The sequence below is a fragment of the Pseudonaja textilis genome, chromosome 2 (assembly GCF_049901715.1).
Source record: "Pseudonaja textilis isolate UNSWEBS1 chromosome 2, rPseTex1.2, whole genome shotgun sequence".
In the NCBI taxonomy this organism is placed as follows: domain Eukaryota; kingdom Metazoa; phylum Chordata; class Lepidosauria; order Squamata; family Elapidae; genus Pseudonaja; species Pseudonaja textilis.
In genome coordinates, this window is record NC_141991.1 from 159,798,701 (window position 1) to 159,823,327 (window position 24,627).

The 24,627-nt window shown below is 36.6% G+C and overlaps 1 protein-coding gene across 1 annotated transcript in view; it reads right to left on the reverse strand.

Moving 5' to 3' along the window:
* Window positions 1–1,186: 1,186 nt before the first annotated feature.
* The window catches only part of TBX15 (T-box transcription factor 15), a 77,022-nt gene continuing 53,581 nt past the window's right edge, over window positions 1,187–24,627 (reverse strand). Inside the window, exons 7-8 of the mRNA XM_026713316.2 lie at window positions 20,809–20,906; window positions 1,187–3,962 (exon numbers count right to left, since the gene is read on the reverse strand). Coding sequence (XP_026569101.1) covers window positions 3,166–3,962; window positions 20,809–20,906 — 895 coding nt within the window. The 3' untranslated portion in view covers window positions 1,187–3,165. The remainder of the gene's footprint in view (window positions 3,963–20,808; window positions 20,907–24,627) is intronic.

Sequence of the window (24,627 nt, forward strand, 5' to 3'; positions counted from 1 at the left end):
AATTAAAAATCTCCCAGTAGTGCCATTGTGGAAGCAAATGATGAGGGGGAAATTCAGATATTACAGCTGCATATATGGCAAGAATTTCTGGGTGTTATACTCAGCTTTAACTGAAGATATACAGTGACATATACAGGAGGCTCAATGGAGTCTTTATTCATCTTGCCATGTCATAGAGCAAGTAAAGAGGGCCGCTTTGCCGTTTTTCTGCACATACCAAATTGGTCCCCAAGCACACTTCGCAGGAACCGGAACATCCTAATTTTGAAATATCCAAAGCAATTAGGAAGCTATATACCTACCAAAGTAAAAAATGTTGCTGCTAAGGGGTTTTCTCTTGAATTAAGCTTACATCAAGGCTGCATTTTTTGGACGGTTGAAAGCTGAGATCAAAACAGACACTGTGGTCAACAGATCTAGCTGTAAAATCATACTATCTGAAACACACTTTTGTTTCAGAAACCAATAACAATTGCCCCCCATGGCTATACTACCTCAAGTGTGTGGTTATTCTGATTCTTGGATTCTATTCTTTGGATGGCCTACACAGAGATGTCAGTGAACTAATTCAGGATGTTAACCTAGCTGTTTTTTTAATGTTTACAATAGTTTAACAATTCTACTTCGGTCAAATACTGTATGAATATTTCCTATTTTGCATGTTGGAAAGGTATGGGAATGTAACTGAGTAAATCTAGCTTATGGCCACCCTGTAAAATAGCATAATGTTCCTGTAGCTTTCATTTCATTGGCTGCTGTGAAAAAGCCGTACGTAAATCTGAATCTGAACAAGAAACCATAACAAGCAGGGACCAAAGTGCTTTCATTGCTTGCAAAGTTACTAAAATGTGAAAGAAAAAGAAGTCACAATTTTTTTTCCTTCGCAAATTTCTTCTATTTCTAGTTTTTGTTGCTGCCCTGTTCAAAAAATATCAAAGATTCTATATCCCATCTCACTTAAAGAACTTCTTGGGGAAAAAATCAGCCTTATTATTACTTTATTATTGTTATTGCCAAGATCCTCAGCTTCTTTCCAGTTCTTCCTCTTTTTTTTTTTTAAACAGATTGGTCTTGGAAACCTATGCATGGAAATCAGGCAAACTTCCACTACTCGGTGGCCTTCCTTAAAACAAGTCATTCAACTGTTAGTGCCAAGATAGATCAGACCAAAAACTACATCTGGACATTCTTTCATAATATTTATTCATCTACCATAGAGACCACTAGTACAGAGTGGGCTACTCATTCTGGCTTTGAGGATGGGTTCTTCTCTGTCTATATTGCTTTTTATGTGGTTCTGTCTGAATTCTGGTGGGTAAAAATATACAATGGAGATTTTGCTGATTTTTTTTTCATTTAGGAATGGCTTACATTAAAAGGCAAAGTTTTAAAATAACCAAAAGTATCACATCTTTTAATATGAGGAAACAAGCATGGAAAATAGACAGGATCTATCTGGGGCCCAGTTCCATAATTATATTAAGGTTACTTTTTTTTAAAAAAAAAGGAAGTACCAGTACAATGAATACATAGATTGGTGTTTCTCAGCCTTGGCAACTTTGAAATGTATAGACTTCAACTCCCAAAATTCCCCAAGCAGCATGCTACTTGGAAATTCTAGAAGTTGAAGTCCACACATTTCAAAGTTGCCAAGGTTGAGAAACACTGGTATAAATGTATAGGATAAATACTGTGCTCTAAAATTTAGTTAGAAACCAGCTAGCCTTCCTAAAAGCATATACCAGTGGTAGCTTTCAACTATCAGTTAATTTGCAGGCCTGGAAAAAACTGGGTTCATCTCACTTGGTTTTATAGTATATCAATTTCATTTCTTGACAGACAAAGCACAAAAAGGGCAAAAGTTTATTTTGTATAAGATCTGTGCTTGGCACCTAGAAACAGAGTTCTCTGCATAAGGCAAATCTTTATACACTTTCTTTCTTAATATATATTTTACATACACTTTTATCACCCTCTTTAATATTCATAATATTGTACTCCCCTCCCTCCCACAAATTCTAGAAACATATTAAATACATTTATCTACAACACATCAAAACAACCTCTCTACTGCAGTTCACGTTATTTGGCAATTTTATTTTCACACTTTAACTTAAAAGATCACTTTACTCTTTTTCTATTGAGCATCATTTGCTTACTTACTTTCCAACAGATTAAGAAAAAAAATAATATTAGAAGAGAAAAATATTTGAGAAAGGCACTTATTTCTTGGCCAATTCAGCAGACAGAACAGGCCTTCTTTGCAATGAGGCTTCTGCTTGTCCATTCAACAAAACCTCTGATTAAGATAAATTCTTCCTTTATAACTACCTCCTGGGGAAGATAAACTTTTTGCACATGGCTTGCCATTTTTTTTTTCAATTTTATATAAGCCCCTGAATGTTCAGTTGAGCACAACTTCCCCTTATTCCTTTTCTAAATGAGATGTCGTGGGCAGCAGTCATGCCTGTTTCCAGATAAGCCTGCTATAAAAACAATTCCCTGCCTGCATACATCAAGAAAATATTTTAGGGTTAATGGGCATTTCCTCTCCTTCTCTTCAGGCAAAATTTTGTAAAGAGAAAAAGATACTGTTCTCTTGCAAGAGTCACATACTCTCAAAATAGAAAAGGCAAAATTCTCTCAAGAAGAGACATTCCAGTCAAATAAAATGTTCACCAAGCTGAGTGAGAGATGGCTATGAACTTGAACTAATAAATGTAGATAACAAGAAGGCATTTTGGCAATTGTCTATTTCTGATAGTGCAGTTTTATAGGACAGCTTGAATCTTCAGGGATTGGTGCACACATCCGGGAAGCTTCAAAAAAAAAAAAAGGCAGAAACACTGGTTTTCTGTTAGGAACAGTTCACACCCAATTTAGAATTATTGCATATACTGTAAAGCACGGCCCCTATTATTTGTAAACAGTTTTCTCTTTTTAAAATGCATCCATTGAAAATGGAAGCTATTTAGTTCCACATGGCTTTTGACTCCAGTCTGCACGATTCAGTTCTTTGAAATATAGCTATAATTGGCTTAGATTCCATTGAGCATTCAAATGCAAGTCCTGTTTAAATTTGAAAAGCAACCGGAATGAACCCACCAGAAGATAAAATGAGATGTTTGTTCACAATTTGGCCAAGGCGATGGCTCCGAGCACCCTTTAAACCATGTGCATAGACATTTGTGAAGATGATCCTGTGACAGCACCATACTGCCTATTCTCACAAGTGCTGGCTGTGGGCTGGCTACTGTTGGGGGGGCTGATCATGTGCATGCTGTGATCCATCCCTGTTGAAAGATACTGCCTCTCTCCAAAGGCACCGCTGGAAGGAGCAGAACAAAGTAAAGTGCTTTGTGTGGTGGCCAGTTTTTCAGGGCTTCCTGCCAACCTTGGAGAAGCTGAGAAATTGTATCCATACAAATTATAAGGGTTGTGAAGGGAAAAGGCATTGTAGGAGCTCTGTTGCATGTGGCCACCGCTAAACATATGGGAAGAAGAGGAAGAAGAAGAAGAAGTGGAGGTGGGGTTGCCAGCTTGCATGACATACTGGAACTGAGATGTTGGGAATGATCCCAGCTGGCCACCATAAGCTTCCATTTTGCCATTAGTGGGCAGGGCAGAAGGAGCAGGCATCCCTGAGATCAGAGTTGGAGTCCGCTGAGGTATGAAGTTTTCCGATGGCTGAGCAGCAGCAGAAGACCCGCTCTGGAGCCGGCTGTATCCACTCTCACTCAATCCTGGGTAGCTCTGCAGGGCAGCCATGTTGCTTCTTGCACACGGTGGATACTCGGAGAGATTCAGGTTACAAAACTGGCTCTCTCGGCAGCCAACATTGAAAGTGTTGGGGGTTAAATGGAAGGCTGGAGGAGAACAGGATGGGGACAGGAGGTGGGAAGATGCCGAGGGTGAGGGGGTCCCTGTGCTGGAGGTTGTTGGGGAAGTGCCTGTGCTGCCCCCTAGGAAGACAACAGAAAAGAAAGCAACAACTTAAAATGGACTTAAATTATATAACACGAACAACACTTATTTCAATTTCTATCTTTTCCTCTAATAATTTGCTCTCTTACTTTATCCCAACAGAAAATATGAAAGATGTGATCTTTTGTCCTAATTTCAAATTCATTCCAAAAGTGCTAAGGTAGCCAGAAACTTTGCCAACATAGTGCAAAGCAAATAAAAAGCTCCGCTACATTCCCCCCACCAAAATGCCTCTGAGCCCCAAATGAGCTCCGTAGGCTTTCTGAGAAAATGAAATAATGTCCAACCACATCCCAAGGCTTTGTTTGAACTTAGTTTTACATATCCAGAAAAAGAACAGAAGCAAGCAGGGATAGTGAAAACGACCTATAGAAGAGGGAGGTAGTAAACTTCAGCATTTCAGTAAAGCGGCACTTTCTCATCTAGCCTCCATTTATTGAATTGAATAAGTAACTTTTCCATATCCTCCTTTTTCAAAAATTTCTCACAGCATATTTTCAAATTTAACAGATAACAGATAAACAGAGTTGGAAGGGACCTTGTAGGTCATCTAGTCCAACGCCCCCCCCCCCGCCCAAGCAGGAGACCCTAAACCATTTCTGACAAATGGCAGCCCAATCTCTTCTTGAAAGTCTCAAGTGATGGTGCTCCCACAACTTCCAAGGGCAAGCTGTTCCATTGGTTGATTGTTCTCACTGTCAGAAAGTTTCTCCTTATTTCCAGGTTAAATCTCTCCTTGTTCAGTTTCCATCCATTATTCCTTGTCTGGCCTACAGGCGCTTAGGAAAATAACTTGACCCCTTCCACTCTGTGGCAGCCCCTCAAATATTGGAAGACTGCTATCATATCTCCCCTGGTCCCTCTCTTCACTAGACTCACCATGCCCAGTTCCTGTAACCGTTCTTCATATGGCTTAGTCTCTAGTCCCCTAATCATCCTGGTTCTTCTCTGCATTTTTTCTAGAGTCTCGACATCTTTTTTGTAATGTGGTGAACAGAACTGGATGCAGTACTCTAGGTGTGGGCTTTATAGAGTGGTATTAGTACCTCCCTTGAAGGCTTTAAAAACACCTCCCTTTTTACGACTCTTTTACGTAATCCCTTAATTTAGGATAGAATCAGGGCAACTGGATCAATCAGCACTTACTGCCTAGATGCCTCTCCTGATGCCACAGAGTTCACAGCAGATATTTTGTCTTTGTGCCCTAGGAGAGAAACACCTGCTGCCACCCAGAATTGAACTCTGAACTTCTGGATGGGAGGCAAGCATCTTCACCACTAGGTCACCACACTGCTATCTCTGGATCTCTGTCCATAAGGGAAGTATCACTAGGGTGGGGAGTTAAAGCATGTGGCAAATCATACTATATCCATCCACCTGATAGATTCTTTGAATGGCCCTCTGCAAATGTTGCTATTTTGTTCTTCACACATCCACCTCCCCTCAAAAATGTAGTCCTCCCATTTTCACTGATGGTACCAAAAAAAAAAAAAACCCAAGTCCAGGTTCTTCTCCTCCCATGAAATCCTGCTTCCAGTTGTGAGACTTAAGTGTCTGTTCAAAGTCAGCTGGGTTTCTAAATAATAGGATCTTCTCAGAGGCCTAATTCTCAGTGAATCATTTTGTTTTATGTCCCACTTGTTATAAATATTATAAAAGCAGTTTATAATGCAGCTCATAGAAAATAATACCACTTCTATTTTCCTTTTTTTGAGAATACCAGGCATGAATAGTCAATGTATCTTCAAGAACTCAGCTTAGATGTATGGATATGAACTTTTATCTATTTTTCTTATTCAAGGGTATAAAAAACATCTGTCTTTCCTGCTACCCAATATTCTGCTTTCTGTGTCCTGGGAATCCTTATACCTCTTGCACTAAATTTTGGATATGTTTATTTTTATGGGAAAACTTTCTTTGTCATCAATTTTTGTTGCATAGACTACAGTATCAATATAATGTGATAAAAGGAAGCAGAAGTCAGCAGCTAGTGCCTTACATGTTCAGAAAATAAGAATACCAGACAATGTTGATTGATTTCACTTATGTCATCATCTTCTGCAACCTGGACAATGTCTCTCTGCTGAAAGTTGATTCAATTATTTGAAAAGTCATCCAGCCCTGATCATTGGAGTCCCAGCAGAAAACCACATATGAAGTGCCAAAAACATCTATGCAATCACTGAGGACATCAGGGAAAGCGGCATGCAACAGAACCTATTTAACATACTTAATAGGAGTGTCTAAGGCATCAGCAGGAGCCATTTGGAAACAGGCTGCTATTTAATAACAGGAAACATTTATTATATTTGTACGCCATCTGACTCTCAATGACTCTAGACCAGGAATGGGCAATTAATTTTCCCAAGAGGTCAACATGAGAAATGGGGATGGTTGTAGAAGGCCAAAACAAGAGACTGAACTTAATTCTGCTCAATATAAATTTTATTGCTTTATAAAAACTAGTAAATTCTATTATTTTGTTTATTGTGAAAGTGCATAGGCACACCCGCACTCGCGTATGTAAATTAAAAAATATATCCATCGCCTTCCAGATAAAAGCAGCACAGTTGTATTGCATGCATGGCAAACATTTATGTTTGACTTCTAAGTTCTGATTGGTCTCACGGGCGCTGGACAGGGACAACTAGTTGTCAGACGTGGCCCCAGGGCTGTAAAATGCCCAACTCACAATAATTGAAGAAATTACAATAAAACCAATGAAGCATAAAAATAACCACAGGGTTGTTTAATCTGATATATTTTCAACAATGAAATACCAATTCGAAGCAATATTCATTTTAAAGCAGATAGTCATGTTATAGTCCTTTGTTTTGCATTCCAATGCAGGTAGTTCTTGACTTATGACCACAACTGAGTCCAAAATTTCCAATGCTAAGCAAGACAGTTACTTAATTTTGCCCCATTTTACAACATTTCTTGCCACAGGCGTTAAGTGAATCACTGCAGTTGTTAAGTAAAGAACACGGTTGTTAAAGTAAACCTGGCTCCCCGTTGGTTTTGCTTGTCAGAAGGTTGCAAAAAAGTGATCACATGATCCCCAAGGACACTGCAACATCATAAATACATGGCATTTGCCAAGTATCTGAATTTTGATCACATGACCATGGGGATGTAACTGAGAAGAACCGACACTTTTTTCAGTGCCTTTGTAATTTCAAATGGTCACTAAATGAATAGTTGTAAGCGAAGGACTATCTGTGTATCCTCTGAGTATTTGAGTTTAAATAGCAGCACTAAATATGAATGTGTTAATCATGCTGCTTACTAGCATAGGCCTCTGCTTTTCTTACTGTAGTGTCTCTGTATACAGTACAGTATACAGTATACTGTATATACAATAGATCTATATTCATCTGTATATCTTTTAGAGATTTGATCCATTCAGAATCCATCATTAGCCATCATTTTTAAACTTAGCCATGCTCTTTTTCAGTTAAATATATATATTTAAAGGTTCTTCTAAATCTGAAATGTGCCGGATATGATTTACCAACATATTTCTAGTGCTTCATTTTCATTACTGTATTTCAAAAGATTTTCTCCAATTTCTTCAGTTTTAATACACTTTCCATTAGCAAGATATTTTTTTCTTTCAGATAAATTATTAGTGTAAATTATTCAAAGGCAGACCTGTCATTTGTAATATGACTTACAGCTGATGTCAGTCCATCAGCCTTTGGAAATTTCCAGTCCAGTTATTTATCCAGTCTTTATTAGTGCTTGTTATTTTGTCTTTTTGTCTATGCAGTTGAAAAAATCCCCATAAATTGCTTCAATTTCAGTAAGGCACAAGCCTCATTTTCTTACTCTTGAATCAATGTTTAATTTCTTTTTCTGTATAATTTATTATTTGTAATATTACAAAGCAGTTTCTTTTTTTTTTCTTTCTTTCACAACTTTCTAACATTGCTTCAGATGGAATACACAAAAGTTAAAGCTGTTCCACCTACTACTTGTAATACAAAATGAATGTGTTTTTGACTACTTTCAGTCTTTCTTTTCACTGAATACAGTTTTCTTAGTTGAGGCTTCTTTTATGTTTTTAATGTAAAACTACTCACAACCCACCTTAGAACACCTGGATCTATTTTTGCACTTCATGTCCATATGGTCATAGAATTACTTTGTGGGGATGGCAAAATCTTAAGAATTAGTAAACTAAGAATTAACTTATCTACTTTTTATGCTTCAGCTTAACATTGAAAAAAAGCTGCATACAGAACATTTGTTAGTTAATTGTACATATTGACAAAGCTCGTAGTACTAATCTGAACATTTCCTATTTGTATTGTGTGGGAAAGAGAATTCCATACAGAAATCAAGAAAATCTGTTGAATATATATATAATTACTGGAACTCTGATTTTATTTTTGTTTATAAATTCTCTTCATTAAACAGAATAAAACAAAACCAAATATTTTTAACAATGAGAATCTAGATCAGATTCAACATGATTTTTAAAAGTCAGTCTAAATTGTTTAATCAATTTTTGGCTCTCTCTAACCTAACTGAACCCCATAAAATTTAATTGCCATCTGTGAGAAATTAATTGTATGTCTGTTTTATCCCAATGTAAAACCAAGTTTGGGGGTGATAATATCATTTTTGAAGAGTTTTTCCTTTAATGCCTGGTATTCTGGAACTATAGTTTTTTTATTTCAATTCTGAAAGAAGGTGCTTGAAAAATATTGATAAGTTTAGAACCTCTTGTTTGTCTTCTTGTAAAGCATTTTTTTCTAAGCTAAAAAGATACAGGTAGTCCACAATTTCCAACCATTCATTTAGTAGCTGTTCAAAGTTACAACAGCACTGAAATCAGTGACTTACAATTAGTCCTCCTCACATTTATGACCACTGTAGTGTCTCCATGATCATGTGATCAAAATTCTGGTATTTGGCAATTATTTACGATGGTTGCAGTGTCTTGCAGTCAAATGATAGTCCCCAAGTGGGCTATCTTTCAAGTGGGCTTCTGGTAAATAAAGCAAATGGAGGGAAGCCAGATCTTGTGATTCACTACGCAACTGGAGTAGTTGTTCACTTAACAACTATGGCTTATATAGGTATTAAAATTGGTTGCAATTCACTTAACCAACATCTTGCTTAGCAACAAAAATTCTGGTCTCAATTGTGGTCATAAATCAAGGACTACTATAACAGTTTCCCACTGGAAAGGGAAGAAAAAAATCATAACTGAGTGCCAATCAGTTCTGTTGAGGAGTAATGCATAAACATCTGCAGTTTCCATATCTCTGCAAGTCATGCAGACCCAAACTGGATCTGTTTGAAAGAGTTCATACCATAGAAACACGAATAACATCCCTTGACACCATAGTAGCATCCCTGGATGCTTTAAAAGAAAGATTATCCAACCTTGAAAAAAAAGACACAACGCAAAATCCTGAACATCCAGTAGCTACAAATCACATCTCTACCCAACAACCACAACCCAATCCACACAAAAACATAAACCAGACAAATAATGATATCCCAATCCTCATCAGAAAAGCTGTTGAGCGCGAATGGAAACATCCAAACGCCATCTTCTCTGGTCTAGGGGACATCAATTACAATGATGACATCACAACTGTCTGCAACATCATCAGTGATTATCATGCATCAACCATCTCTCCAATGAAATATTTGACATTTCCCGCATTGGCCGAGTGCTCAAAAACAGGGACGGCTCTGTGGCCCCACGCTTCTGCAGGCCATTTGTAAAAATGAATCAAGCAAACGTAAATTCATTTATACTATAAATTCACTTGCCAAAAGCAACATCAACCATAAGAACCTCCATTCTTGCCCCAGCTTAACCATACAGCAACATGCCTGCTCCCGTGTACTCCACACAGAACTCAAAAAATGTCTAGACAATGGAGAGAAGGACCTGTACATTGACCTACCGTGCTGACTGTATCAAAAGTAAGTCACACAACCCACAACTCAGCTTTAATGTTCAACCACAACCCTACTTCAACCAATCCACCATCACCCAAGACTAGGCACACACGCCCCTAACTACCTCAATTCCAACTACAGCTGGACTTAAATGCAAGCTAGTCGATACAATTCCAACTACAGCTGGCCTTAAATGCAAGCTACTTTTATGTGAATAAAATACCTGAATTTTTCCTCTTACTAAATATGGCTAAATTCGACATCATATTTGTCTGTGAAACATGGCTCAACGTTTCTCTCCCTGACTCCATTACCACAGTAAGAGACTATCATGTTTACCAATCAGATCGTGAAATTCGTAGAGGAGATGGTGTTGCTATCTTCTATAAAAAGTCCTTACATCTAAAAAACATCCAAGTTACCCAGGAGCTTGATCTTCCTGAGACCATCATCTGTGAACTATTCTTAAATATCACATTTTGATTCTTACTATGTTACAGAACCCCTGATTATGACATTGAACATGTAAACAAGCTAAATTCACTACTAACATGGGCAACATCCTGCTCAAACACTTTTATATTTCTTGGTGACTTCAATCTACCTCATATTAACTGAACCGTAAATGAATGTACAACTGAACCCATACATACAACCTTCTACAATGCTGCTACAAATCTGGGACTGGAACAACTAGTAACCAACAACACTAGACTTAACAACTGCCTCAATCTCATCTTCTGCAATAGATTGAATTCAATTTACAGAATAGAAATTAAAGAACCCTTTTCCAACAGTGACCACAATATGACTGACATTTGTCTCAACATACACCCATACAAAAATCATCACAATGACGTAATCCCCAATTATAACTTCAAAAAAGGCAACTATGATCTTATAGAAAATGATCTCTCATCCCTTGATTGACAATCTCTATTCACTGGATGCAATACTGTTGAAGACCATTACAACATATTTTTACTTGAAGTCAAAAGAGTCATCAAACTATATGTACCAATAACAACTCCCAAAACAAAAACTAAAAACAGATTACCCATAACAATAAGGAAACTTCAATCCAAAAAGAGATCACTCTGGCGGAAAAACAAATCTGGTCATGTTGCCAACTTCAAAAGCCGATACAAAAATTTATGCCACCAGATAAAGACTGAATGCACCAATTATCACATTAAACAAGAGGAAAACCTTCTACGCACCAATTCTACCCGCACTTTTTACAATTTTGTAAACAAGCTAAAAGATTCAAGGTCCATCCCACCCCTGATAGGACCTAATGGTAAAGACTGCAACGATGACACCATTAAAGCAAACCTCTTTAACACATTCTTTGGCTGAGTATTTGTAAACAGCAATGGATCATGCCCAGTATTTCCTAGTCGAACCACAGAAAACTACAATGATCTAATGCATATCGATTTTACAGAAGACAATGTTGAAAAAGCACTACACAATCTAAAGCCATCTCTATCTATTGGACCAGATGGAATATGTGCCTACTTCTTAAAAAAGCTATCCACTGCCATAGCAGAACCTCTAAGCATAATATTTGAAAAATCTTTCAGGACCAGCTCCTTGCCAAAACTATGGTCACAAGCCACGGTCATCCCCATCTTCAAAAAGGGAGACCCCAGCCTAGTTGAAAATTACAGACCAATCTCCTTATGCTGTGTCACCTGTAAAGTCATGGAATCAATTATTAACCAATTCATTATCCTCCACTTAGAGACAAACAACCTACTCTCTAATAAACAATTTGGTTTCAGAAAAAAACTATTCTATAATCTGCAACTCTTACTGCAAAAACATATGGACTACACAACTCGATCAGGGCAAAACAATAGACCTAATCTACATAGACTTCTGTAAAGCCTTTGATTCAGTGGTACACAACAAACTACTCCTAAAACTAAAATCTTAAGGTATCTCCGGACAACTGCATAACTGGATTGAAGCATTCCTGTCAAACAGACAACAAATGATCGAAATTGGGAGTGTCCTATCAAATTCTGTACTTGTCAATAGCGGTGTCCCCCAAGGCAGTATTCTAGGACCAACTCTCTTCATACTCTACATAAATGACCTCTGTGATCATATTAAGAGCAACTGCATTCTCTTCGCTGATGATGTAAAGCTGTTCAATACCATAGACAATACTTCAAAAAGATCTTGACTATGTATCAGAATGGTCAAAAAAAAAGGCAACTTCAAATCTCAACAAATAAATGCTCTGTCTTACATATTGGCAAAAAAAAAAATCAGAAAATAAAATACTAGCTGAATAGTCAAAACCTTGTTGATGATCCAAGGACCTTGGAATGATCTAAGTGCTAGAGCCCACTGTAACTGCATAGTCAAAAAGGGATTAAGAGTTGTTAACCTAATCCTACGTAGCTTTTTCTCTGGTAATATCACACTACTAACTAGAGCATATGAAACATTTGCTAGACCAATACTCGAATACAGCTCATCAGTCTGGAACCCACATTACGTATCTGATATTAGCACAGTTGAGAAAGTCCAGAAATATTTCACAAGAAGAGTTCTCCACTCCTCTGCTCGTTGTAGAATACCTTATGCCACCAGACTTGAAATTCTAGACCTAGAAAACCTTGAATTATGCCCTCTTCGGTCTGATCTAAGTATGGTATATAAAATCATACATTGCAATGACTTACCTGTCAATGAGTACTTCAGCTTCAACCATAACAACACAAGAGCACACAATAGATACAAACTCAAGGTTAACCGCACCAAACTTGATTGCAGGAAATATGACTTCAGCAACAGAGTGGTCAATGTCTGGAATATTCTACCTGACTCTGTGGTTTCTTCCCCAAACCCCAAAAACTTTAACCTTAGACTGTCTACTATTGACCTCACCCCTTTCCTAAGAGGTCTGTAGCAGGCATGTATAAGCACACCAACGTGCCTACCATCCTTGTCCTATTGTTTCTTTTATTTTTCTTATCTATACCCATTTCATACATTCAAAACTGTATATACTTATACCTATTATCTTTTAAGCGATTGACAAATCAAATAAATCAAATAAATAAAAATAAACAATAACATCTTGGGACACTGCATTACTTCTTCAGGAAATCCTATTGTTCATGAAAGTTTCAGTGGGAAAAAGGATAACTATGATTTTAGTAGACTTATAATATCAATTACTTAGCAATACATTTCTGATTACATTTAGATATGAAATCCTTCTTGCATTGCATTGCAAATTTCCAACTTAATGAGATCGTATTGCTGGAATTCTTTTAATGTCATTAAAATCCTCTGGCAGTGTCTAGTTTTTGCAAAAAATAAATATATATTTTAAAAAACAAAAGGAATCTTTTTCTTATAGATCCATCATCTACCTTTTCTCCCAAAATGCAGTCCCTGGAAAATGTCTGGGAAGCTGTAGGTCACTACTGCATAAGTGCAAGTATATTGGTCAGTGACTTGAAAGAATTATTTCTATGTTCTTAAAAATGTTCAGGTCCTCGAGAATCTGTTGAAACAAAAAGATCTAGAAAATTGGAATAACCTTCAACTATCACTGATAGGTAGAATTTCAGCAATCAAAATGAGCATACTACCCAAATTTTTGTTTTTATTTCAAAAGATACTGATTAAATTAGAAAAAAAATCTTTAAAGATTTGAATAAAATGAAGTTAAATTTCATGTGGCAAGGTAAGAGACCAAGGATTAAATTGAAACATCTCCAATATGCAAAAGAAAGAGGGGGATTAGGGTTTCCAGAATGGGAACTGTATTATGAAGTGGCCGCTTTAACATGGATTAAGGATTGGATAAATGTGGATAATAAAAGACTCCTACTTTTAGAAGGGCAAGATTTACAACAGGGCTGGCATGCATATTTGTAGAAATATGATCCACCAATATTTTCTGAGGCACAAAATTCAGCAAGCTTTAATTTCAATTTGGAATAAAATAAGACTGCAAAATTATATGGAAACCCCATGTTGGCTCTCATTTTTAGAAGCAATATCATACCCGAATCTCTACAATCAGGAAAAGGCAATCACATTTAAAGGTATTTAACAGATGAAGGCAGATTAAAGCAGAGACAGGAACAGACAACAAGGTATAGCATTGGAATGGTGGGCATATCTTCAAATACAATCTAGATATGAAAAAGACAAAAAAGAATGGGGAATTAATTGTCAAGATATAATATCAGATAAAATACTATTAGGATTAGAGAAAAAATAAAGAAAGAAACTGTACAAATATCTATTGGATCACAAAATGTATGAAGAGCAGTTAAAGAACCGATGTCAATTTGGACTAGAGATTTCGGACATAGCATAAACTTAGACCAAGGGCAGTAAATTTGGGATCGGAATAAAAAGATCATGCTAGCCACATCTTGTAAAGAAAATCTGTTTAAGATGTTATATAGGTGGCATCTACCATTGGCCAGGTTAGCAAAAATGTATAGTTCTCAATCGCCTACATGCTGGAAATGTTTGAAAGAACGGGGTACCTATTATCATATGTGGTGTTAGTGCAAGAAAATACAAGAGTTTTGGCATAAATACAAGAGTTTTGGCATAAAATCTGGACCTGGCTAGAAGAAATGTTGGGTATAAAAATTAACTTTACATCAGAGATGTTCCTATTAGGAATAATAAATGAAATTTTTAGTAAAGCAGATAATTACCTAATTATTCATGTTATTACAGCAGCAAGATTATTGCTTGCCCAAACTTGGAAGTTAAAAGAAATCCCAAATGACGAAGCAATAATAGACAAGATTTTTCCATGCGCTGAATTAGATATGACATTAGAATTGAAAGAACAAAACATATCAGAATACTATAAAGTATGGAATATTTTTTATGTGTGGAGGGATATGAAAGGAAGTCTATAAAATGTCAATCAGAATTTAAGATGTGATTGAAATACAGCACAATGATTAAGATATAAAATCACACAAAGATCAAATGTAAATATATGTATATATATATGTATATATACATATAAATGCTTATATTGTTTAATTATTTTTCTCTAGTATAATAATGTAAAGACTGATATGTATGTCAAAGAAAACCCACCACAGATTTTTTTAAATGTTTATCTTCAATAAAAAACTTTTTTTTAATGTTCAGGTCCTCTATAGTGTTCTAGAGTTCCATAGAAGACATGTGTTCCTCATTTAAAACATGCTCCTGTATAGGACTTGGCATGTCTTGCATCAAGAAAGTAACTTTTAGCAGTACTTTTAATTGAAGAAAATAGCATGTGGAAAAAGAATTATTATCTGTCTGAGGTAGCTTTTCTGAATCAATGTGGTGCCAATGAAATAAACAAAAGGGATGTTAGTCATGAAATATTTATACCCTATCTAGTTTGGTTTTAACAATCTATGAAGTTTTAAGGATCCTGCTGGAAATATATATATATATATATATATATATATATATGTATATGTATATGTATATGTATATGTATATGTATATGTATATGTATATGTATATGTATATGTATATGTATATGTATATGTATATGTATATGTATATATATGTATATATATATATATATATATATATAAATATTTCCAAGAACATAAGCAAACAAATATTAAGTTAACTAACATGTAATGTAATTTCCATCTGCATTTGTCAAATTGTTGGTTGTGACACCTTCCCAGCTATTTGAAAAGCGAAGATGAGAACTTTTTCTACAGTCAGGGGAGACTACTGATTGCAATTTTGTGACTTCCTTTTTCTATCTCTTTCGCAAGGAATTGAAGATACTTTCATTCCAAAGAGGTTGTAATATCATGTGAAAGATGCAATATAATGTGAAATAAAGTTTTATTGCTGCCATTTTTATGTATTAACAGCTTTTAAATGTCTTGCTATTCTTTTATGAGGTTATTATACAGTTACCATACTATATTCTCTTGTATTCATTTAGGCATTCCTGTATATTCTGTCTGTTATTTTATTATACACCAACCTTAATACTTTCATAGAAGCATATCTGTGTATGTGGGCACAGATAGTTTGTATAATTTTAAACAGGGATTTACATAAGAATTCTACCATATGATATGAATTGTGATGCATAAAATCTGTGTAAGTTACTATTTGGATTATCAAATGGCAAGGCCTCTAATGTCAGAGCCCCTTGACAAAACTGAAGGTGTTAAAGGTAAAAAAGCTGTCCCTAGATTCCCTAGAAAAGGTTGGTCATCTGCAAAATATCGACCAAATGATAACCAGCTCTGTGGAGAGCTAATACTCTAGAAGATAGAAATAACAAATAAAAACAACCTACCTGTGACAGAAGAAAGGATTGAAAATAACAGTGAAATTTAAGAGAGGACAAGGACAAGTTCTTTGCATAGGTAGTAGAAACTAGATGTACAAGTATAGGTCAAGGGAACCCTTAGTTTAACAATAGTACATAAAAAGATACCATAATACTGTAGTTGTTGATAATAAACTGAATATGGATCAATAGTGTGATATGGCTGCAAAAAAGACTTGAGGAATCAGGCTACAACAGGGCCCCCCAAACTTGGCAACTTTAAGACTTGTGGACTTCAACTCCCAGAATTCTCCAGTCAGCTATGCTGGCTGGAGAATTCTGGGAGTTGAAGTCCACAAGTCTTAAAGTTACCAAGTTTGGAGACCTCTGGGCTACAAGAACAAACATAATTTCCAAATATCAGGTAGAAGTTTCAATTCCTTCTGCTTTGTCAGGAGCCACTTACAAAGACAGTATTGTCCAGCCTTGAGTGCCAGACTTTAACAAAGGTCCAGAGAAGTTAGACCAGGTTCAAAGAAAAGGTGGGAAGAGGATCAAAAGACTGAAACCTGAGGGTGTTTGGATAGATAGAAGATAGGGGGAAAGAGGAATGAAAAAGTTTCACCTAAAAAGAGGCGCTTTTTATGTCAAAGTGTGATGCAAGGCATGGTAGCAATACTACTGAATTACAGGAAGATGGATTCCAACTAAACATTTAAAAAAATACTTCCTAACAATAGGAAGAGACTGGTTTGGGGGGTCTCTTTCTCAGGATTCAAGCAAAGGCTACCTAGTCATCTCACTTGGGGGTATTTTAACTTAGATTCTTACATTGAGCAGAAGATGGACCTGGATAACCTAAAAGACCTGAAAGTTTTCTTGTTATATGGGGAAGAAGAAAGGAAATAATTGTGATGGTTTTTTTCCAATTTTTGAGCCCCATTTGAGTTTAACAAATCTGTACTTGCAGTTAGAAGCAGCATTTATTTATAAGTCATTTGAAAGATTGGTTAGTATTCAGAGCCTGTATGAAATACTACTAAATTCAGTATTCAGCCCAAAATCTGATCATTAATGTAGAAAGGATTGGGAATAAGAGATCATCCGGTTGCAATGAAGGGCATCGTCACAAAGGACTTTTCCTTCTCCCTCAATGTGGAGATTAGAAATGGAAATATTGTTTAGGAGTTCAGGCTCATGCAAGCATTTGGCTCTGCAACAGGCACTTCAGGCAGCGAGAAGTTGCTCTTTTAACACTAGCAACTCTCTGCTTTTGGATCTACTGAATTTGTAAGAATTTGGAGAATCTTTAGATTTCCTCTTTTGCAATTACTCAGCCTTCAATATAATTGCCTGCAAAGTAAAGAATAAGCGAATAAATTCAAGATTTTAGCAAGCAAGTTCTGAACTGGAAACCACATTTTGTGCATGCCACCTTTGCTTGAGCAGCCAAAAGAACAGTTGCTAGTAGCCTGCAGGGAACTAACTGGTCACATGGTGTTGGCTTCCTTCCTGGTTTTTCAGCTGCCAAATTACATTTAAAGCAGCTAAAAATACATTAAATATTTTCCTTTCCTTATATTACTTGACTATATCAGCAGTTGCTGTAGCTGCTATGAGTATGTTATTTGATAACCAAGAGGAGGATAGAAGGTTATCAGTGCAGATATTAATACAAGGCGCATCTAATCAAGCGTGTAAATGCCACAGGTTTCAGCTCCAAGGATATCCCCAGAGAAATGAGGAGTTAAAATCTATTCCACACTCTTATTTACACCTCCAGAATGCACTGAGATCTCTTATACAATCTTATTGCAAGGAGAAAACAAGCTACCCTAGAGGTAAAAGACATATCCCCTTGTTGATTCTTGCTTTAAAATAGCTCTTGGAAAGTTTAGAAGAAAGTTGCCTTTTTTAAATTTGTGCCATTATTCAGATCTAAATTTCTTCCCTTCAAATTTACTATTAATTTTAAGGAACTTCTAGAAAACAATGTATACTACAGAAAGCACTTCAACAACAATAGCAACCTCTTTACTATGATTTTTGACCAGAATTCTTTCAGAAAACACATTATCAAAAATTATCAGAAAAGAAAGAATAAATCTAGAAAGTTTGTGCCATTGCATGGCTCAGTGAAGATATTTGGCAATCTGGATTATGAGTCAGTGTCCCTTAAAAATCATATATGTAAAGTTTGTATGACCCTCAGTTTTGGAAATAATTGGAAAGAGCACAGCACATCTCAGAATATCATACAAAAAACCACCATAAGTAGATGTGGGCAAGAGTCTTTGTCTCCTTAGAGTCACAAGGACAAAGTTTCTGAGAATAAGGAGTCTCATGAAATCTTCCCACAAATAATGCAGAAAGTAGAGCATTGAAACATATTCTAGGAAAATCCATGTACATTTAGTCAGGGTTAGATTCAGAGGTGATATTCAGCAGGTTCTGACCAATTCTGGAGAACTGGTAGGAGAAATTTTGAGTAGTTCGGAGAACCAGCAAATACCACCTCTGACTGGAGATTTTACAGTATCCTTCCCCTGCCAGGGCCACCAAGCCATGCCCACAGAACCAGTAGTAAAAAAAAAAATTGAATCGCACTACTGGATTGTGTAAATACCCTGTAGGAAACAGGGTACATATGATATTACATATGACAATAAATTCCAGGAACAGTAATGGTGAGATCATTGTCATGATCAGTGTTCTTGCTTCATTACCATTAATTGGCCTATATATTCATGAGATAGGCTAAATTATGAAACTACATAATTCCTCCATACATTAACTACATAATTCCTCCATATCAACAAGGTTGATAGCAGTCTATCAACAGCAGAAGCAAATGTCCTTTAGGATCAAACACGATTCTGAGAAAGGAACACCCATTACACAGGTATCAGCGTAAGGATCACAATACAGGGCTTGGAAATAACACATTCAAGTATTGCAAGGAATGCTGTAATGGAGTTGGGTAGTACTATTACAGGAATATTTTTTTTCTAATATGTCAAATCAGGGAGGGGTTTGGAGTTTTTGTGTCTTTGATTAACTATCATGTTTTTTCTAATCAATATTTTTTCCTGCTAAGCATATTTATTACAGTTGGTATAGGCAGGATTTTTTTTTTAACAATCAAGCAGGATATAAGGGCGATTCTAATCTTACGGGGCATGTAACAGCAGAAGGGCATCACTAGGAACAGGCAAAAGTGCCATTCGGTTGGGTGTTAAATTCCCGAAGTAGCTCCATATAATTGAAAGAGGGTTTCCAATTACACAGCTCACACATGTAATTGAGCAATGAGGGACTGACCTTTTCATACATTTGAATAAACTTTGGATTGAAAAAAAATAGTCTTTGAGTAACAGATGGACAGATCTAGAAAACCCAGCTTGGACTTTACCAATTTCAACTAAATCCTAATCTTTCCCCTTGTGGTTGAGTTCCATCTGATCCAGAATAGAGGCACAGTAGGGGACAGGGGAGAGATGATGGTTGTTTCTGACACTTTTATAAAGAATCTTGCTAACCAAAAGATGACCATTCTGGGTGCAGCAAGGTGCTATTTCAGTTGTACTATACTGTCTTTCAGCCTACACTCTGCCAGATCGTGCCACAAATGTTTTGTTAACATAAATATTAATAATTAAGAATATTAAGAAATATTCTTAAAAGCAAGAGAAGAGGGTGGGGAAGCTTAGCTTCTTCCTACCACCTTATCACTCAGGAGAAGACAGGAATCCAGTATTAACCAGTGTTAGGATTTTCCAGTGACCATTTACACTTTCATCCTTGAATATTATACTATTTAAGAATGTAAATCCTCAAGGGATATTGTGACAAACAGACTGGAAATATTGCCAGTTTTCCCAGGAAATATATCAGCAAAGGTTTATTTCAGAAGTGGCATTTGCTAAAGTCAGGGATCATCTAACAGTGCTCCATGTTCCTTGGCAGTGACAAGAAGTAGCCAGGCCCAGCAGGGAGGCAAGGTAGAAACCGTAAACATACAAACAAGCAACATCATCAGAGAATTACAGATGGCATGGGATGGGAGGTAGCAATAGCTCAACTACTTGGAAGAACATCCATTGATCAGCTGGAAAAAAAAAAACATTATGCATTCAATCTGGTAAGTCACTAGACAGGCTTTTAAAAAGGCATGAATCTTTTCATGAACCAGGTCATATAGGTTCATACTTTTAGCATTGTTGACTCCAACCAACTCTTAAATTTTAGGCAGAGGAAGGCTTTCTTAGCTAGGCCAGGTATTAAAAGTTGCGCCTGCCTGGGGCTTTAGCTTGGAAGCATCTGAACAGAAAGTATGCAAAACAACAGACCTCCCCTCTACCACAGGGGAGGTAGCCCAGATAAGAATAGCCCCTTTCAATGGCTATAAAAGCTCCATGTTACAAATTTTTCCCTATTTCTGAAACTAGTAGCTGGACTATTCTGTTTTATATCTTTGCCCGACTGTCAAGAGACTTAGGAGTTTCATGAATTCAGCTGGAGGCCAGATGTCTCTTATGACACTCTGAGGCTATTCCATCGCCACCCGTCTGCTGCCTCTTAAAAAAGCGGCTCACCTTGCTGTTTTTGCATGGTGGTGAAATCTTCAAAGGTGAGTGTGCGCACAGGGGGCCTCCAAAATGCATATGTTTCCATAATGGCCTCCAGGCCAGTTCTGCAAAATGAAAAAAAAAAGAAGAGAAGAGGGAAGGAAGGAAGGTTAAAAACATCAATGAAGATGTATTTCTCCTTTAGCGAATAAGAAAAGGCATGATTTTCTCTACCAACTCGACAACCATTAATTTTATCATCCTACATTTCTAATGACACACTATCCACCTTCCAAGTTTCCTCTGAAAAATGAGAGAGAAATAATATTAAGTCTGAACTAGATGTCCACCTGAAAAAAGACAAAGAATTAAATGCTGTTTATGAGGGAGAAAGAGGGAGCTGATGATGTGCCACAGAGCAAAATCAAGGTCAAGTGAAGAACTGGGAACGTGTCCAAGGTTCAGGATGGCTTCTTCATGCTAAATAACGGTTGGGAGAAAGAAGTATTAAGAAAAGAGAGAGCAATTCATCTTCTGCTATTATTACTCAATCATTTGTTGTTTGTTTTCTTTCGTCTGCTCTGTCTTCTTTCTTTTGGTTCATTAACTTTGAGAACATGCTCACCTTCCATTTCTGGAGTTCAAGGTCCCTAAAACCCCTTTTGTTGATGAAAAGACTTTTTTTGTTTGTTTTTTTGCAGCTAAAAAGGAATGGAGCTACATTCCAAAGTCACCCCGGAAGCAAGGATATCACTGGTAAAACGTACCGTTTTAACAGTTAATTTAGCAGTGGAGAAATTGCCACAGTGTATTAGCTGCTAAATGTCTGCAAGCAGCAATTGGGAATAGGGGTACAGAATGTTTCATCACAGACATTCTCTCTCAGTAAAATGACCACCCAGAACTCAATGAGAAGAAATTAATACAAAAAATGTTTAGATTGCTAAAGATAACAGAAACCATTACATCCAAAGTTCACACAGTGGAAAGCAAGAAGTACTAGAAATAAGATGATGCAACAAGACTTTAATTCATTTCTTTTCAAATATGATTTATGTGAAATCAGCATAAGCATATTCATATGATAATATAGAGTTTGCCAACATTTCTCCTTTTTTCAGATTGGGGAATCACAGGAGACAGGTATTCATCCATCTCATCAGAGCCTGCTGGTGTGTATTGTTTAACTTTGCATACAATGTTTCCACTTTTTGTCTGAAAAATGCAGCAAAATTTAAATGGAACCCAGATGATTCAGATGTTCACAAAACCCAATTACATCATGTCACTGCTAAATCTACAGGAGATTTTCAGAGTCTCCATGGAAATTATTGAATATTTGAGTTACAAACCAAGGGCAAATCTCTTTTATATAACTTGGTTCACGTATACTATTAATCTGTTGATTAAGATGCAGCACACACTCCAATTCTAGTGCCTGTTCTATGACAAATTTTGTTTTTCATGCTTTTATTAATGATAGCCTGAGAGAAAGAAAAAAGAGAGAGAAAAATATGCACAACTCTAGTTTGGTCTCTGTTGTTTGATTTTCATGGAGGAGGGGAAAGACCACTACATTGTAATAATAGGTAATATAAAAGGATCCCGTGGTACAAAAATGATACCACGTGAATGATATTTGATACATTTCTTTGTTTCAGTAATGCCTTCCATATGGTCCTCCTCCCCTGTTGCTTTCAGCCATCATTGTTCTATGAAACCACCCTCTAAGCTCCAAATTCAGACATATCTGATCCTAAATAAATGCCATATCTCTGAAGCATTCAATGGGACTTTCCCCAAGACACACATATATATATACTGGACCCTAAAATACTGGACCCTAAAAAGTCTTTTTAAGAATAAAATGTCCCATAAACAGCACATGTACATAGACACATGTACCTTTCATTCACTGGATTGCATGTATGCAAAATTACAATTATAGCATTCAACCCTTCCCAGATAAAAAGGAGCTTCCAAATGAAGGAAAACTTCTCAAATGAGATTGAAATGAGTTCTAAGATTCAGGGAAAAAATTGCCAGAAAATAATTGCCAATAAAGGTTTTTCTACAAAATGAAGAAGTTGTTTGAGAATATGAAGCTAAAACTAACTCTTTGTGAGCAAGTTTTAGAAAGGCCACAATGAAACAGAGATAAAAAGGAGGTTTTTTTAAAAAGCCTGCCACCTTATTTATTTTTGCCTTTTTATATTCCACATAAATCCATGTCCATTGTCTCACACAATGGCTTTTTACAACAAAACAAAAAACTGAGGATTATTGCTTAGTAAGAATACTATTCTACTACTGTAATCATGGAAAGCAAAGCACACACTCATGCAAATCCTATTAGTTTTGGCTTAATAGCAATAGCACTTAGCCTTATATACTGCTTTATAGTGCTTTACAGCCCTCTCTAAGCGGTTTACAGAATCAGCATATTGCTCCCAACAATCTGGGTCCTCATTTTACTCACCTCGGAAGGATGGAAGGCTTAGTCAGCCTTGAGCCTGGTGAGAATCGAACTGCCAAACTGCAGGCAGCAGCCAGCGGAAATAGCCTGTAGTACTGTACTCTAACCACTGCTAATACTTGACTCTAACCGAAGGTATTACTTGAGATTTATCTCTAATATCCACTATTAGACTTCACTTAAAAATCTATTACTATGGATTGTTTGTTATGAAGGCCCACCATCACATGAAGATTTGTATTTAACAGTCCTTTAACAGGTGACTAGCATAATGTTTAGGAATAACTTTGGATGCTCCAAAATGAAGCCAAGCCAAATCTTTGCAGAAAGCTCAATAACCTGATATGGGCCGTGGATGTTTTTCTACTTGTATGAAAATCATCTCCCAATCAGGGGTGGGATTCAAATTTTTTAACAACCGGTTCTGTGGCTGTGTCTTAGTTGGTGGGCATGGCGTGGTGGTCATGTGACTAGGTGGACATGGCTTGGTGGTCATGTTATTGGCTGGGTGTGGCCAACTCAACATCACTCACATTGAGGCACGCATCTCACCTGGCCTCTCGTGACTGTGGGGATGCTGCAACAGTCGTAAGTGTGAAAAACGGTCATAAGTCACTTTTTTCAATGGTCACTCCACACAAGCAAAGTACCAGCAAAGGAGGGGAAAAAATACCTCCAGAGAAGTTCCTGAGACAGGAAGTCTAGTCCTGCCAAGAAGGGTTAACCGAGAGGCAGTTTCTGTAAGCAGAACCAGAATGTTTCCTTCCTGCCTTCCTTACAAGATTTCTTCTAACAACTGGTTCTCTGAACTGCTTAGAATGTTCTAGTGAATAGGTGTGAACTGGTAGAATCCCACCCCTGCTCCCAATACTTTGTAAAGTGTCAGTTTGACCTTGCAATGTTTTAGCAAATGTACATTCAGTGTGATACTTTATTTGGCAAAAATATTCTCTTGTAATTAATTTTTTAATAAATACTTTTCCGGATGTTTATAGCAAAAAGGCAAAGAAAATTCCCATTTCATTTACAAATTATAATTATGTATGTTCAAAATTGTTAAGATGAATGAGAGATAGGCTTGGGGAAATAGATGAAGTGGAGACGAATGAGAAAGAGCTGGTATGGAAAAATGTTGTTATCCCCACTGGTGAACTATAGTATAGCATAATCCAGCTTTTACTGAAATGATATGGCTTTAATACAAACAGACTATATCACCAAAGCATTCTTCTGGATGAGCACAGCAGGAATGGAAAACTAAGATCAGGGAGAATTTTTAACATCAACTCTATATTAATGGGAAAGAAACTGGAAAAGCCACTTTTACATTATATATTAAGGCTACACTGATCACATAATTTTCATAATTA